This window comes from Chiloscyllium plagiosum, chromosome 4, assembly GCF_004010195.1.
Source record: "Chiloscyllium plagiosum isolate BGI_BamShark_2017 chromosome 4, ASM401019v2, whole genome shotgun sequence".
Lineage (NCBI taxonomy): Eukaryota > Metazoa > Chordata > Chondrichthyes > Orectolobiformes > Hemiscylliidae > Chiloscyllium > Chiloscyllium plagiosum.
Genome location: NC_057713.1, coordinates 60832886 through 60850402, shown reverse-complemented (window position 1 = coordinate 60850402; position 17517 = coordinate 60832886). Strand labels below are relative to the sequence as shown.

Below are 17517 nucleotides of genomic sequence, written 5' to 3'. Positions count from 1 at the left end.
GTTTGGAGGAAGTGGGAGGATTGGAAAGAGAAGTTGTTCAGGGTGAGGACCAGTTCAGTCAGTCGAAGGAGGGTGTCAGTGGAAAGGTACTGGTTGGTACGGCGGGAAAGGAAGAAGCGGAGGGCTTTGAGTCCTTCGTTATGGGGGAATGGAGGTGGTGGAGGGTGTCCCGAACGTAGGTGGGGAGTTCTGGGACTAAGGGGGACAGGACCGTGTTGAGGTATGCAGAGATGAGTTTGGTGGGGCAGGAGCAGGCTGAGACAATGGGTCGGCCAGGGCAGTCAGGTTTGTGGATATTGGGCAGAAGGTAGAAACGGGCGATGCGGGGTTGTGGTGCACCCGATGTGGCCTCCTCTATATTGGGGAGACAGGCCGCCTACTTGCGGAACGTTTCAGAGAACACCTCTGGGACACCCGGTCTAACCAACCCAACCACCCCGTGGCTCAACACTTCAACTCCCCCTCCCACTCCACCAAGGACATACAGGTCCTTGGACTCCATCGCCAGACCATAGCAGCACGACGGTTGGAGGAAGAGCGCCTCATCTTCCACCTAGGAACCCTCCAACCACAAGGGATGAACTCCGATTTCTCCAGTTTCCTCATTTCCCCTCCCCCCACCATGTCTCAGTCAAATCCCTCGAACTCAGCACTGCCTTCCTAACCTGCAATCTTCTTCCTGACCTCTCCGCCCCTACCCCGGCCTATCACTCTCACCTTGACCTCCTTCCACCTATCGCATTTCCAACGCCCTTCTCCCAAGTCCCTCCTCCCTACCTTTTATCTTAGCCTGCTGGACACACCTTCCTCATTCCTGAAGAAGGGCTTATGCCCGAAACGTCGATTCTCTTGCTCTTTGGATGCTGGCTGACCTGCTGCGCTTTTCCAACACCACATTTTCAGCTCTGATCTCCATCATCTGCAGTCCTCACTTTCTCCTGTCCAGGGAAGTATCAAGTTTGAATGTTGTCAGAGCTTCATACTCCTGATTCATACCTTGCACGTCGTGGACAGGCTTTGGGCAGTCAGGGTAAGAGTTACTGACTGCAGGATTCTTAGCTTCTTTTGTATCCACAGTATTTTTATGGTATATTCAGTTCAGCTTCTCTTTAAAGGCAATCTCAAGGACAGTAATAGATGCATCGACTTGATGAGTGTCAACATGAGAAATTTGCCTTTTAGAGAACTACACATTTAGGATTATTCGCGATGATGTCCAAAATGTGCCATTAGCAGTGATTTCAGCTGTTAAACTTCCCTTCCTTCTGCTGTCAGCTCTCTCTGACTTCCACTCTCAGCACTGATTTATCATGCTTAGTGCCCCTCCAAGAACAGGTTATTCTTAACTCATGTTTGTTGCCGAAAGGCTCAATAGTAAGGGTTAAACATAGACTGGGAGATTTCTAATCTGACAGTATTACAGTTCACAGTAAGATTTAACCCAGGAAAACACTAGTTTACTTTTAATAAGGGCTTTACCATCTACTGACTTCTGGTGGCAAGTGAACCAAGAGCCTTCTTGATTCCATTATATATGGCAAATAGATTTCCACTGCTGCAGACAGTATTTTTTTTGACAATGGCAGATCCAATCCAAGCTGTATCACCCTGTCATTTTCACAACTACTTATTTACTTTCAAGGTATCCAGTGCTGAAACAATTTCGTTTATGTGGTGTGACAGGTGAGGTTTTGATTTAATAACAGGTTCATATGGGTCAGAAAATCTTGCACTTCATTTACTATTCTGGCACATTAATCAAAGAGGAGAAAGTGAGGACTGCAGATGCTGGAGCTCAGAGTTGAGAGTGCGTTACTGGGAAAGCACAGCAGGTCAGGCAGCATTCAAGGAGCAGGAGGATCGATGTTTCAGGCATAAGCGCCTAATTGGGAAGGAGGCTTGTGGGCCTGGGCTGAGAGATAAATGGGAGGGAGGTAGCTGAGAAAGTGATAGGCGGATGAAGGTGAGGGAGAGAATGTGATAGGTCAGAGTGGGTAGTAGTGAACAGGTCCGGAGGGCGGTGCCAAATTGGGATAATGTGGGGGGGATGGGAAATGTGGAAACTGTTGAAATCAACATTTATCTCATGTGGTCCCAGGATGGAGTATGATGTGTTCTTCCTCCAGATGTTGGGTGGTAGTGGTTTGGTGGTGGAGGCGGCCCAGGACCTGCAGGTCCTTGACAGAGTGGAAGGGGGAGCTGAAGTGTTCAATCACAGGCCGGTGGGGTTGGTGGGTACGGGTGTCCCAGAGATGATCTCTGAAATATTCCACAGAAGGCGACCTGTCTCCCCAAATTGATGTCATCTACTGCATCTGGTGTGGTCTCCTCTATGTCCCCTCCCCCTCCATCAAGGACATGCAGGTCCTGGGCCTTCTCCACTGCCAAACCGTTACCACCCGAGGCCTGGAGGAAGAACGCCTCATATTCTGCCTTGGGACCCTGCAACCACATGGGATAAATGTGGATTTCAAAACAATCAAAGAGTCCATCTACCTAATTCATACTAAGTAAAATTGAAAAAAAAAATTGATAGAGATAACAAATCTGCAACATATGAAAAGTGGCGTTTGCTAAAATGCCCGAGGGAAGACTTAAGGCAAAAGCAAGTGAGAACCTAACGATATAGGTTCCACACCTCCCAATTTCTTGGAATTAAATGGAAGGATATGGTTGAAACGTGAAACAAGTGTACAATGTTGTCAATAGTCAGACTTTATTAGTTTCGACTAGCATTTTTAAAAACAAAAAAACGACTGTACTTTAAATTAGCTCGTTATTCTTTCCAAGACTGGATAGATCCTGCAAAATGATTTTTGACACAAACCTGCCAAAGTTTAAAATTCTCCAGTTTGGCACCATTTAGCCATGTCAGACAGGGACCACAAAATATAGGAAAGATGTCCCAATGAAAACAGGCACATGGAGGACAGAAGACTACTTCATTGCAACATATTGCTTTGGCTTACACTAATGTTACCTTATGCTGGGTACAGCAAGCAAACAACATCTAAACAGCCAACATTGAGGGGTGGGAAAAAGAAAAAAAATCTTCTACATTTGGTTAGCTTTCAATATCAAGCATTCCCAATTAGAAGAGTGAAAATAGAAAAATAAATCAATTTGTTTTATGTTACAAAGTCACCATGGAACAAGTTACAAGACATTTTGCTAAACAGATGTTACAAATTGGATACAATAAAAATACTAAGGGAGCTTGAAAGTTGTTCAAAATAAGCTCTTTCTCCAGACAAGTGTATCGACTGACAGCTTCCTATATAAGCCATTTAGTACAGTTTCAGCATAAACTTACATGAAAACATAATTGACAGCAAAAGGCAGCTTCTTTTCAATTGTAAATTCATAACATCAATTGCCTTGTCCTATAGAGTTGCTGACCAATGTAGCAAAATAGTATTTTGCTACTCTCATTCCTCTAATAATAAGAGCATTAGCCACAGAAGTTTACATTGCATACTGACCAAGAGGAAACAAGCTAGCAAAACAAAATAAATGCTGCCACATCAATAAACCTCCAGATGTCATATCTACATACCAAAACTATTCATATTTTCAGCAATGCTGCAATCAGTTACAAACTATATGCTATTTCAGTATATTACTTTAAACAACTGAAATATTGACAAACATATCCATCTGAATAACCCAAGCTTGCACTTCATTGAGGCATTTAAGACACCCTAAATTTCCACACTAGCATAATCAGGTAATGGCCATTTTATTATTTCACTACACAGTAGTTTAACTAGTATGTTTAAAATTCTTTAATATCACATTTGAAAAATACGCTAATTCTTTTACATAACACTTTTCACAAAACATTTTCAAAATTGCTCTGTAGATGAGAGGAGAAAGTAAGTTGGCAAAAAAGGAGAGTGAAAACATTATTCCTATGCCTATCAAGAAAGTTCCCAAAATGCCTTTTGAAGTTGAGAAAGCATTGGTGAAATAAAAGCTTGGCAGAATTTCAGACGCTTTATTCATTCCAGTTTCTTGCACTTTAGCTACATAACAACATGCACTTTGGTCAGCATGGATTAAGATCCATTTTCAAATGCAGAACCCATGTTTCAGCTCTGTTGGGACCTCAATACAGGGAGAAAATTTAAACTCACCTTGTAAAAGTGTAATTATGTCCCAATTCTCTGGAGATTTTTTTTTAATTACTAGCTTAATTTATAAGTAATATAACCAAAGTTCATAAAATTTCACATACTTATTGGCACTTTTTAGGTGACTGCCACCTACTGGACCTCTATTGATTTTACTTAACTCTGCCTACAGCTAGTGGTTTTTAAACATTGTAACTATACCCGTATTCACCACTTCCTCTGGAAGTTCATTCCACACACAAACCATTATGTAAAACAAAAATTGTCCCACATGTCTTTAAATCTTTCTCCTCTCCACCTTAAAATGCTTGAAATCCCCAGTCCTAGAAAAAAAGATCTCTGCCATTCACTTTATCTATACCCCTCTATATTTTATAAATCCCTATAAGGTCACCTCTCAACCAAGTCTGTTCACATTATTCCTACATTCACATAGGCTGATTCACATACCTGGACAGCCAAAAGGTTGTCTACTTTAAATATATTCAAAGGAGCATCCAGACCCCAAGCAAAGGATTCCAAAAATATACAACCACTTGATTGAAAACAGTTCTCAGACCTATGGTTGATCACTTATCTAGATGTTAGTATTTTAGATTCCAAAATCATGTTAAATGTCTCAGCATGCATCGTCAAGCCCCTTCAAAGCTTTGTATGTTTCAAAAAGATCACTTTTTGTCCCTCTAAACTCTATAGTGTTGGCCCAATTGCTCAACATTTTAGAAAAGCCCTCTTATTCCATGAACTAAAAAGTAAGTGAGGTCATAGATATGTTGATACTAACTTTCCAATAATTAATCATATAACTTCAGGCTAACCAATGTAAGAATGCTTTGTACAGCACAGCTTTCATCCTATGACAACTGTTTTAAACTCATGTGTTGGACTTGTGCGCATTAGATTCTATGATCAGTTTGAGCTTTAATTTATTTTAGGTAAAGAATTATTGCGGAATCACACATAGTTCTTGCTGTAAGGAAAATGATTTTTGTGAATTCTGAGATATATCAGTTGGGATGATAGCTTATCACTAGGAGGTAACAACATATTCTAAGCAGAGACATTATTTGCCTTTTGGAGCCATCTTGTCTTGGCAAAGATCTACTGGATTAGTCTTATAAATTGGAAAGTCTAAAAATAAATGGTGTGCAAGTGTGAATGAGGACAGATAGGAAGTGGTGTCACTACACTGACCATAACTTTTCAAGGAATCAATCTGGAATTAGGCAGACTACCTCTCCAATCTAAGACTGCCCATGAATGATTTAAGTTCTCAAACAGCCAATTAGAGCTCACTTGTCTTTGATCAAGCTGAAGCTGTAGTGGCTAGTAATGGTTAATAAGGCTTCGGTTATAATAGTTTGATGCACAAGGAGAAAGATCAAAGGCAGAAGAACTGCAGTTATTGGAACAGAACAAGAGATTGGTACTTTGTCAACCTGTGTCTCAAGCTGGCATCCCAGTGGATCAACTATATTAAATACCATTTTTTTGGTTTAAAAAAACTAAAAATTCTTGAAAGATTTAGACCTGGAATGAGTCTTGCAACTAATCAAGACTGGTAAACTTTTGGCTTTCTTAAGCTCAGTCTATCAGTAATTGTAATTGAGGACTTTGTGGTGCAATGATAGTATCCCGACTTCTGAGCCAGGAGTCCTGGGTTCAAGTCCCAGGTTCAAGTCCCATCTGCTCAAACAGTGCTTAATAACTTCAAAGACATTTTCTAATCACTGTTCAATGATTGTAATTTATCAAAACAGGTTGGTTAAAAATAACTTACAATTGTAATCAACCTAAGTATTAAAAATAAAGTGAAAGCACATCCTAATCTTACACTTCAAGAAGGGAGGAAGTAGGCAAAAAACAGGAAATTACAGAAACTGTAGTTTGCTTGATGCTTGCAATGGGGGTAGATGTTAGAATCATTGAGATGGTTACGGTTGAGTATTTTTAAAAATCTCATTATCAGGAAGCATCAACGTGGTTGAGAAAAGAAAATCATGTTTAACATTTAAAAAAAGTTTCTGAAGTAGTAACTTGCTGTGCATAAGGGGAGCCATAGACATATGGTGATGAGTTTCCAGAAGGCATTGACAAGGTATTCTACATAAAAGATTATTACGCAAAACAGGAGATCATGGTGTAGGGGGTAATATATTAGTGTGGACAAATGATGGGTCAGCTGACAGAAAACAGTTTATGCACAAATAGTTAGCAGAATGCAGATGACAAAGATAGGTTGGAAAGTATGATCTGAAAAGGACAGGCGATGGTTGTAGACTGATAGGTTGAACAAGTGGGTAAAAATCTGGCATGAGCATAACGTGGAGAAAAAGTGGTAGGGTATTTCTTATACAGAGAACTACTGCAGAAGACATGCAAAAACATGCCAGAGAATTCCCAGAGGCCTGGCACTCCAACCAAAACGTCATAAACAAACACATAGATCTAGATGCCACCTATCAACCCCTCAGAAAATGAACAGGAAATGACATCACCACAAACCCCAGGAACCCCATCCAGGAGAAAGGTATAAATAGAAAGCAGGAGCCAACAGCTTCGCTTCACTTGGGGGTCGCCACTGATGATGTTACCTAGCCAGGTAATAAAACGTCTGGATATCAAACCTACAGCTCAGCGAGCAAACCTTCACACTACTGCAGAATTCAGGGGCATAGATTAACCTGTGTTGTTTATATTAACTCGAAGCATTTGATGAAGTCTTACATACAAAACCGTTAATAGCTAGAAGGCCACAGATTGAGGGCAAATTACTGACGTGGCCACAAAATTGGTTGAGTGATAGGCGAAGAAAGTAGGTATAATGTGTAGGTACTCAAATTGATAGATCCCATAGGGACAGGGCCTGTTATTCATATTTATTAGCTACCTGTAAAATGGCAGAGCGCGTCATATGTCCAAATTGGGTGATGACAAAGTTAGGGTGAATTGTTGACAGTACAGAGGTTAGCATAAAGTTACTAAGATATTAATACACTAAATAAATGGGCAAAACATAGCAGATTTAAGCAAGTATGAGGTTTTCCGTTTTAGACTGAAAAAAAATAGATTGGGTACTTTCTAGACGATATCAATTTAAATACACTGAATGCCCAAAGCGATTTGGGGATTCAGCTGTATAGATGTTTAAAATGTTACAAACAGGTACTGAAGATAAGGAGGCTAATGGAATGTCTGCCTTTCCACCTAGGGTACCGGAGGATGCAGAAATTATACAAAACTCTGGTTTGATTCCACTTGGAGCATGGAGCGCAGATTTAGGAGTCATACAGCACAGAACCAGACCCTTCGGTCCAACTCGTCCTTGCCAACCAAGTTTCCCAAACTAAACTAGTCCCTTTTTCCTACATTTGACCCATACCCCTCCTCTAAACTGTCCATGTACCTATCCAAACACCTTTTAAATATTATAACTGTATCCGCATCTACCACTTCTGACAGTTCATTCCAGATGTGAATCACCCTGTGAGGGAAAAAGATTGCCCCTCTGGTTCCTTTTAAATCTCTCCTCTCACCTTAAAAATATGCTCCCTCATTTGGAGCTGCCCTATCCAAGGGAAAAGGTCTTTGCTATTTACCTTATACATGTCCCTCATCATTTTATAAACCTCTAAGGTATGATGATGCTGTCAGTTTAACAAGATTTTGTCCTTGGGTTTTTTTTTAAAAAAAGAGACATCGTAAAGGCAGAAGTGTTGAGGGGTTGAGGAAGAACCCAATTTAACGATGATAGGGGAGTGCCCATTTCTCCCAGTTCAGGTTTATTTCTAGCCTGGCTTAGTTGTGTCAGTCACAAGATGCTGGAATCCAGGAAGGTTGCAAACTTCAGCAGATGATTCCTGACTGACTTTGCTCTCTGAAGTCTCTTTGGATATTGTTTCCTCCTATCTGTAACATTGTGTTTCAATGCACCGTTTTGCCATGGCGTGTGTTTATGGGATATTACTGGATTGGAACGGTTCCTGAGTTAAGTTGCTGTATGAGGGTGGTTAAGTTATTCTAAATTCTGTTTTCTTTTGTGTTTCAACTGTGGTGTTTAAATAAATTGTTTTCCATAAAGCGGAGTGGTTTGGCCATCATATCTGGAATATGCACTTCATAACTGCCTTTAAAATAAGAAAAAGCAAGGGTCTAGGCTACCTTAAAATATTGAGGGCATTTGGCCTGGTCCATAACAAAGGTCACCTTTCAACCACTGTGAAAGTCTCAGCCTACCCTTATAACTCAAACAATCTGTCTCGGCAATATTCTGGTAAATATTTTTGAACCCTCTTGAATTAAAATAATATCCTTCCTATAGCAGGATGACTGGAACTGTACATAGTCTTTAGCACTGGCACTCCCTCGTACAAGAATTACTCTCTTCCACACTCAGGGTAAGGCCACTGGTGACTGTACAGTCCAATGCAGCTTTTGCAGACTTTGCCACACCAAGGGCAAGAGGTGGTCATGGGATATTGGTATGGTAGCACATTCCTTCCTGTTTTCGAATGGCTTCTGCTTGGTCTCCAGATGGCAAGTCTTGAGGCATTTGACACCTTCCTGGATGCTCCTCCTCCACTTTGGATGGTTTGGACTAATGATTACCAGGTGCCAGTGGGAATGTTGTATTTTGTCAGTGAGGCCTTGAGGGTATCCCTTAAGTGTTTCCTCTGCACCTGGGGTTCGCCTGCCATTTTGTGGCTGGGAGCAGAGTGCCTGCTAAGGGGGTCTCATATCGGTCATGCAGATGCCATGTCCAACCCATTGCCACTGATCAAGGGTGGCCAGTGCCTCGATGCTGAGGTCATTGACCTGATCAAGGACATTGGTGTTGGTGGGTCTGTCTTCTCAGCAGATTTGCAGGATCTTGCTCAGGCAGTGTTGGTGATTCTGGACCAATGGTGCTGGAAGAGCACAGCAGTTCAGGCAGCATCCGAGGAGCTTCAGCAAAATCGGCGTTTCGGGCAAAAGCCCTTCTTCAGGAATACCAGTGTTGGTGATGCTGCTCCAGCGCATTGTGATGTCTGCTATAAACAATTCAAATCTCAGAGCAACATAGGAGGATGGTAGCCACCATGAGCTTGGTGTCAGATCAGATGTTGTCCTCGAACACCCTTTTCCTCAGGCAGCTGAATGTTGCGCTAGCACACCGGAGGTGGTACTGCATCCCTTTCATCAATATCTGCTTGGATCTACCAGACACTCCTGAGATTTTGGAAATGTGTCTGTCTAACTATGGGCCCCAACGATCAAGGATTTGCTCCATAATGCTAAGCAGGGTTGGTGATGACCTTTGTCCTACAGACATTCAGGATGAGACCCATCTCTCTCATGCCTCTGTAAACATGTTGATAATGGTCTGTCGTTCATCCTGAGTTTGCACAAATGCAAGTTTCACCCACATATTGTAGCTTGATGACTTTGGTTTTGACTTGAAAGTGGTGGAGGTTGAATAATTTTCCACTGGTTCTGTACACAGTACTTAAAGTGGCCTCACCAACATCCTGAACAACCTCAACATGACCTACTATACTGATTGGTTTGAGCAATGAAGGCAAGCATACTAAACACCTTCTTCACCACCATCTACCAGTGAACCAACTTTCAAAAAACAATGTATCTGAACCCCAAGGTCTCTCTGTTCAATGACATTACCCCTGCCTGACCATTAACTGTATAAATCCTGCCCTTATTTGTTTTACCAAAAAACAATACCATGCATTTATCCAAATTAAACTCCATTTGTCAGTTCTCAGCCCATTGGCCTTTTAGGGAGTACAACATATGTTTACAAGAATGATACCTGGAGTTCAAGGGTTAAGTCGGAGAAGAGACAAAATAAATTAAGCCATTTTTTTCCAGAATTTAGAATATTAAGGAGCTTTCTGAATAAAGTTTCAAATTATCAATGGGAAATGATAGGCCAGATAAAGATGAACTATTTCCACTGTGTGGATTCTAGAACTAGGATCAGATGTTCAGGAGAGATGTTAAGAAGCATTTTTATACACAAAGGGTGGTAGATGATTGAAACTTTCATCCAAAGGCAGCACTGGATGCTGGATCAGTTGTTAATTTTAACAAAAATTGGTCTAATTCTGACTTAAGCAAAGGTATTAAGGGATATAGGCCAAAGCCAGGTACATTCAGGTAGGCTTCAGATCAGCCATCATCATGGCGAGTCCTGAGGGTTTGAATGGCCTACTCCTCTTTCTGAGCTCCAAGTGCATGTGCCACAAAAAACTTAATATGCACATACAGCAAAGTAGTCAAGCCTAATCAAATGTTATTATTTATTTAAAGAGAAGAATGTTTGTTTCAGTTATATAGGGCACTGGTGAGACCAGATCTCGAATACCGACCAAAGAAAACCCATGCTGCAAATCTGAAACAAAAACAAATTACGAGAGAAACTCAACAGGTATGGCAGCACCTGTAGAGAGAAAGTGGAGTTAACGGATTGGGTTCAGTGTCCCTTCTTCAGAACAAGACTTATGTCACTGGCAGCAAACATTAACTGTTTTCTCTCCAAATGGTACCAGACCTACTGAGCTTTCCCAGCAATTTCAGTTTTTATTCCTGAATACTGAGTAGAGTTTAGTGTCTTAAAGAATGATGTAAATGCATTGGAAACAGTTCAGACATAGCTTACTAGATTGGTACCTGGAATGAATGAGTTGTATGAGGAAAGGTTGGGCAGATTGTGCTGGTTTCAACCGAAGTTTAGAAGAGCAAAGGGTGACATACTGAAGTATACAAGATCCTGAATGGCCTTTATGAGATAGATATGGTAGGTATGTTACCTGTTCTCATCAGCCCAAAACTAGGAAGTACTATTTAAAAAAAGTGAGCAGTCAGCCTTTTAGGACAGATGAGCGCACATTTTTTTTTTAAATTGTGCGAATGTAGAGCTACCTTCTTCAGAAGGTGATGGAGTCTAGATTATTGAATAATTTTAAGGCAGATGTTAATTCATTTACCTTACAAGAATCTAAGATTGTGAATAAAATGTGGAAATTGAAACCAACAGATTAGCCATAATTTTATGGCAGCATGTGCGCTCAAGGGAGCTAAATGGTACTAATCTATATTTCACCCGTAACCTTTTCAACCTAGGAATCTATCTAATCAATCTGTTCTGAACTACCTTCAACTACCTACAGTAGCTCAGTGGTTAGCACTGTAGCCTCAGTGCCAGGGACCCGGGTTCAATTCCAGCCTCTGGCAACTGCCTGTGTGGAGTTTGCACATTCTCCCTGTGTCTGCATTGGTTTCCTCTGGGTGCCCAGGTTTCCTTCCACAATCCAAAGATGTGCAGGTTAGGTGAATTGGCCATGCTAAATTGACTGTAGCCTAAGGTGCATTAGTCAGGAGAAATGAAGAGAAATAAAGGAATGTCTGGGTGGGTTACTTTGAGAGTTGGTGTGGACTTGCTGGGCCAAAGGGCCTGTTTCCACACGATAAGGGTTCAAAGTAAGTGTATGCTTCCATAAACAAACTGTGTGCAATATCCTTGGTGAGATCTCAATGCCCTGTACGAATAGAGTCACAGATGTATAACACGGAAACAGACCCTTCAGTCTAACTTGTCCATGTCGACCAGATATCCTAACGTAATCTAGTCCCATGTGCCAGCAGCTGGCCCATATCCCTCCAAACCCTTCCTATTTGTATACCCACCCAGATGCCTTTTAAATGTTGCAGTTGCACTAGCCTTCACCACTTCCTTTGGCAGCTCATTCCATACACGTACCACTCACTGCGTGAAAAAGTCACTCCTTAGGTCTCTTTTATATCTTTCCCCTCTCGCCCTAAACCTATGCCCTCTAATTCTGAACTCCCCCACACCAGGGAAAATGCCTCATCAATTTACTCTATCCATTCCCTTATGATTTTAACACCCTCTATTAGGTCACCCCTCAGCCTCTGACGCGCCAGGGAAAACAAACTTATAAAAACCTCTCCCTATAGCTCAAATCCTCCAATCCAGGCAACATTCTTGTAAATCTTTTCTGAATCCTTTCAAATTTCACAACATCCTTCTGATAGGAAGGAGACCAGAACCAAACCAACGTCCTGTATAGCCGCAACATGACATCCCAACTCCTATACTCAATACTCTGATCAATAAAGGAAACCATACCAAACGCCTTCTTCGCTATCCTATCTAACTGCAACTTCACTTTCAAGGAGCTATGAACCTGCACTCCAAGGTCTCTCTGTTCAGCAACGCTCCCTAGGACCTTACCATTAAGTGTATAAGTCCTGCTAAGATTTGCTTTCCCAAAATGCAGCACCCCGCATTTATCTAAATTAAACTCGATCTGCCACTCCCCATCCCATTGGCCCATCTGGTCCAGATCCTGTTGTAAGCTGGAGGTAACCTTCTTCGCTGTCCACTACACCTCCAATTTTGGTGTCGTCTGCAAACTTACTAATATGCTCACATCCAAATCATTTATGTAAATGATGTAAAGTAGTGGATCTAGCACGGATCCTTTTGACACGAGCTTTCAACTTCATATTCCACTCATTTTACAATCATGTTAAACATTTGAATTGTACCTTTTGGAAAATACTTTAATTTTCTATTCTTTATCTGCCATCATGCTACCCACTCAATCCACATTTCTTTACACCCTCTTTGTATCCATTCCCATTTATACCTGCCCTGTCAACAATCTTAAATATGTTACACTCAGTCTTATCTAAATCATTAACTTAGATGGTAAGTAGCTGAGGACTTAGCACAGACACTTGTGGTATACCAGTTAGTGTGCTAACTTGAAAACCCGGTTTCTCCTAATGTTTCTTCCTACCCATTAACCAACTCATCAACCATGCTTATGTATTGCCCCCAGCTCCAAGAGGCCTTACCTTTTTCGTACAACAGTTTATCAATTGCTTTCAAATACCCTTTTCAAATTTACTTTTGTTCTTTGTCATTGACTCCCATTTACATTTGTCTCTACCATCTATCAAGTTTCTTGTGCGACGAGGTGCCACACAACAGGCTGCTGCATAAGGTATGGATGCATGGCGTTACGGGTAAAGAATTAGCATGGATTAGTTAACTGGTTGACTAACAGGAAGCAAAGAGTGGGGATAAACATGTGCTATTCTGGCTGGCAATGACTAGTAGTGTATCACAGGGATCAGTATTGGGAGACCACAATTATTCACAATTTATATAGATGATTTTGAGTTGGGGACCACGTGTGCTGTGTCAAAGTTTGCAGATGACACTAAGATGAGTGGCAGAGCAAAGTGTGCAGAGGAATATAGATACTTTGAGTGAGTAGGCAAAAGTCTGGCAGATGGAATACAATGTTAATAAGTGTGAAGTCATCCATTTTGATAGGAGTAACAGTAAAAAGGATTATTACTTGAATGGTAAAAAGTTGCAGCATGCTACAATGCAGAGGGGACCTGGGTGTCCTTGTGCATGAATCACATAGGGTTGGTCTGCAGATACAAGTAACTAGGAAGGCAAATGGAATTTTGTCCTTTTTTGCTAAAGGGATTGAGTTTAAAATTAGGAAGGTTATGTTGCAGCTGTCCAGGGTGCTGGTGGGGCCACACCTGGAGTACTGTGTGCAGTTTTGGTCTCCTTACTTGAGAAAGGATGTACTGGCACTGGAGAAAGGATGTACTGGCACTGGAGAAGTTACACAAGACATTCACTGGAGAATCAAAGGTTGATTCCAGAGTTGAGGGGGTTGGCTAATGAAGAAAGCCTGAGTAGACTAAAATACCATTCATTGGAATTCCGATGAATGCAGGGGGTTGGGTGGTATCTTATAGAAATAAAAGAAATTATGAAGGGAATATAAGATAGAAGTGGAGAGGATGTTTCTACCAGCAGGTGAAACTAGGACAAGAGGGCATAGCCTTAAGATTAGAGGGAGCAGATTAAGGACTGTATTGAGAAAAAACTTCACCCAGAGGGTTGTAACTCTATGGAACTGCTTGCCCAGTGAAGTAGTTGATGCTGCTTCAGTAAACGTTTTCAAAGTTAAGATAGATTTTTTTTAAACAATAGAGGAATTCAAAGATTAGGTAAGTGGTTCTGAGCCCACGAAAAGATCAGCCATGATCTTATTGAATGGTGAAGCAGGCTGGAAGTTAGCCTACTCCTAGTTCTTATCCTGCACTCAAATCAACAGTATACGGCATTCTTTCCCAGTTCTATGCATTCGTTACTTACACATACAACGCCTCATTTAGCAAAATGTTTGAATCCTGCTGAACATTTTGGTGGGCGACAGAAATAGAAACGTTTGAATCTGCTGAAAAGGTGCCGCTGCAGATATAGCCCAAGCAAATTACACACCAGATATAATTGTCAAAAAGACGAAACCAAAGTTCACGTTTCGTGCTGCTGAAAGTTGGCCAGAGATAGACCATTTGTTTCCAATCTGTATGATGCTTACGTCAAAAATCTCAAAACTCATAACAAAACGCCCCATAACAAATGCAGAGAAAAATTACGGTTAAACCAGTTAAATATCCGCTCGCAACCCCGAAACTCCGTCAGTCTAAAAAAAAATCAGACGCAGCAACTTTTTTTTTTAAATTGAGTAACACCGTTACTTCCCCTTTGTCACAGCTGCATTTGTAAATTACGCATCACAGTCACAGGATTTTGTAAATAAACTCAATACCTAAAACACCTTAAGGGAAAAAAAACTATCCTATCAAAAATAATCTACAATACAACTAAACAACGCGAAAAAACGTTTTCTCCAGATGTGCGGGGTTCGAAAAAACACCTACGTTAAAAAAAGACTTTCGTATAAATAAGACAGGGTCATACAGGTTGCTCCATGTATCACCAACACATGGAGCAAGAAAACCCCCCGCCCGCTACCCTCTGAACACCCCAACAATACACACATTTTCAGGTCATGTACAAAGTCTCCGCCACACCAACAGCCAAACAGGCGGAAACAAAACCAACTTCCGTTCCGAGGGACTGGGGACGGCACAAACTGGAGGCCGCCCAGGGACAGTTCCTCGGGCCGGCACGCATCCTCGGAAAGTGCTACCCCCACATCCCATTGGAGTTGGGCCGCGGCTTTCAGGTCTTAGCCCGGACTAAAGGGCCGGGGTGACCCAGGCCGGCATCCGGCCGCGCTACCCGCCTGCTCCCGCTCACTCGGACCTTGGCAGCCCCTCTCCCCTCCCGGTTCCCCCCCCGCTCACTCGGACCTCGGCAGCCTGTCATCTTGCTCCGACCCAGGGAACCGGCGCCGACTCGGCCGCTCGCTCGTCACTTCCGGTCTGTCGTGCCCACCATGCGCGCATGTGCGTCTGCTTACCGTTTGAGTGATGGACAGTGGGTGATCCCTGCACCTGGAGTCTGCATACTCACATCTGACTTTTCATCGTCTCTCACTGCGGCACTCCTTCATAAAGTCTGCACAACTCCATTACCCTACAATCTGTCTCATTCTCTTCAAAACTCACAATCTAACCCTCCAGGATGGCCTGCAGTCTCCAGTAATTGAAAACCAATCTTCAGAACACCGCTGTGCTCAAACTTGGGAGAAAAATCATGATGGGAAATAATTTTCATGTAATATTTATCTTTAGCAGGCGCAAAAGATACTTAAAATACGGAGACGGAGAAAGCGTGTCAAGCATAATCCAATTTCGTAACGACACTTTGCTTTTCAATTGTCATAGCAAGACATTACGACAAAAGGATAGATGCATAGGCTAATTAATAAGACCATAAGAAGCGGAAGCAGAATTGTCCATTTGGTCCATCTAAACTGCTCCGCCATCTAGTGAGACCATGATTGATCTGATAATACCACTTTCCTGCTTTATGCCAATAAGTGTTGAGTTCTTTACTGATTAAATGTCTATCTAATTTTTGAATACACCTAATAGACCAGCTTCAACAGCACTCAATGTTAAACTATTGCACAGAACAAGGAGGAAAAACATACTCGACATGGACCTCACTAATCTACTTGCAACAGATGTATTTTTCTATGACAGTATCATTACACAGTCCTTGAGATGAATGCCTAACTTCACATTGAGAATCCGGTGGCACAGTGGTTAGCACTGCTGCCTCACAGCACCAGAGACCCGGGTTCAATTCCCACCTCAGGCGACTGACTGTGTGGAGTTTGCACATTCTTCCCGTGTCTGCGTGGGTTTCCTCCCACAGTCCAAAGACGTGCAGGTCAGGTGAATTGGCCATGCTAAATTGTCCGTAGTGTTAGGTAAGGGGTAAATGTAGGGGTATGGGTGGTTTGCGCTTCAGCGGGTCGGTGTGGACTTGTTGGGCCGAAGGGCCTGTTTCCACACTGTAAAGTAATCTAATCTAATCTAAAAAAAACTTAGTATAACCATTCTAAATGGAACAGACTTTGAATGTATCTATATGTGGAGGGCCATCAGCAGCAACAAAGTCATTCTCCAACATAATCTGCAACTTGTCAAATGCCCCCACTCAATCATTCAAATGAAGGAATCAATCCTAGTTCAATGAAGAACGTATGCTAGATCACTAGGCATACTTGAAAAGAGGTGTCAACTGGTGAAGCCTTATGAAGACTACTTTTACATCAAACAGAATAAATAGCAAGTGATAGATAAAGTTAATTGGTTCCACAACACCAGATCAGATCTAAGCTCTTAGTCCTGCCACATATAGTTGTCAAAGATGGTAGAACATTAACTCATTGGAGAAGGAGGCTCCACAAACATCCCCCTTCACAATAATAGGAGAGTGCAATATATCAGGCAAAAGACAAGGCTGAGGTATTCACAACAATCTTCAGCCAGAAGTGGATGATCCATGTCAGCCTCTTCCAGTGCTTCCTAGTATCACAGACATTAGGCTTCAGCCAATTTGATTCACTCCACATGAAGTGAAGAAAAAATTGGTAGCACTGAGGAACAAACTGATTTGGGCTTAACAACACTCTAGCAATAGTATTAAAAATTTGTACTCGAGAACTTATGACAAGCTATTCCAGTATAGCTACAACACTGGATCTACCCATAATGTGGAAAATTGCTCAGGTACATCCTGTACACAAAAAGCAGGACATGTTAACTTTGCCAATTACTGCCCTATCTCTATTCTTGATCCTCAACAGTGGTATCATAGAATTTGCTGAGCAACAACCTGCTCGCTGGCTCCCATTTTGGGTGACTCAGCTTATTACAGTCTTGATTTATACATGGACAAAAGGAATGAATTCCAGAAGTGAGGTGAAGTGAGATGAGAGTGACTGTCTTTGAGATCAAGGTCACTTTTGACTGATGTGTGGTGTAAAGGACAAAACTGAAGTCATGGATATGGGCAAAAAATGCAATAAAAGAGGCAAAATGATTTGAGACAAGGTGGAGGGCTGGA

The 17517-nt window shown here is 41.8% G+C and overlaps 1 protein-coding gene across 4 annotated transcripts in view; it reads right to left on the bottom strand.

Annotated features, from left to right (window-relative positions):
• ube2v2 (ubiquitin-conjugating enzyme E2 variant 2) overlaps positions 1-15521 on the bottom strand; it is a 22816-nt gene extending 7295 nt beyond the window's left edge. The window contains exon 1 of one of the 4 annotated variants that reach the window (XM_043688302.1): positions 15458-15521. Coding sequence is in view for 2 of the 4 variants with exons in the window: in XM_043688298.1 (XP_043544233.1) it covers positions 15342-15363 (22 nt within the window). In the remaining 2 variants the exon portion in view is untranslated. The other 3 variants (XM_043688300.1, XM_043688298.1, XM_043688301.1) reach the window with 3 other exon arrangements.
• Positions 15522-17517: the final 1996 nt, after the last annotated feature.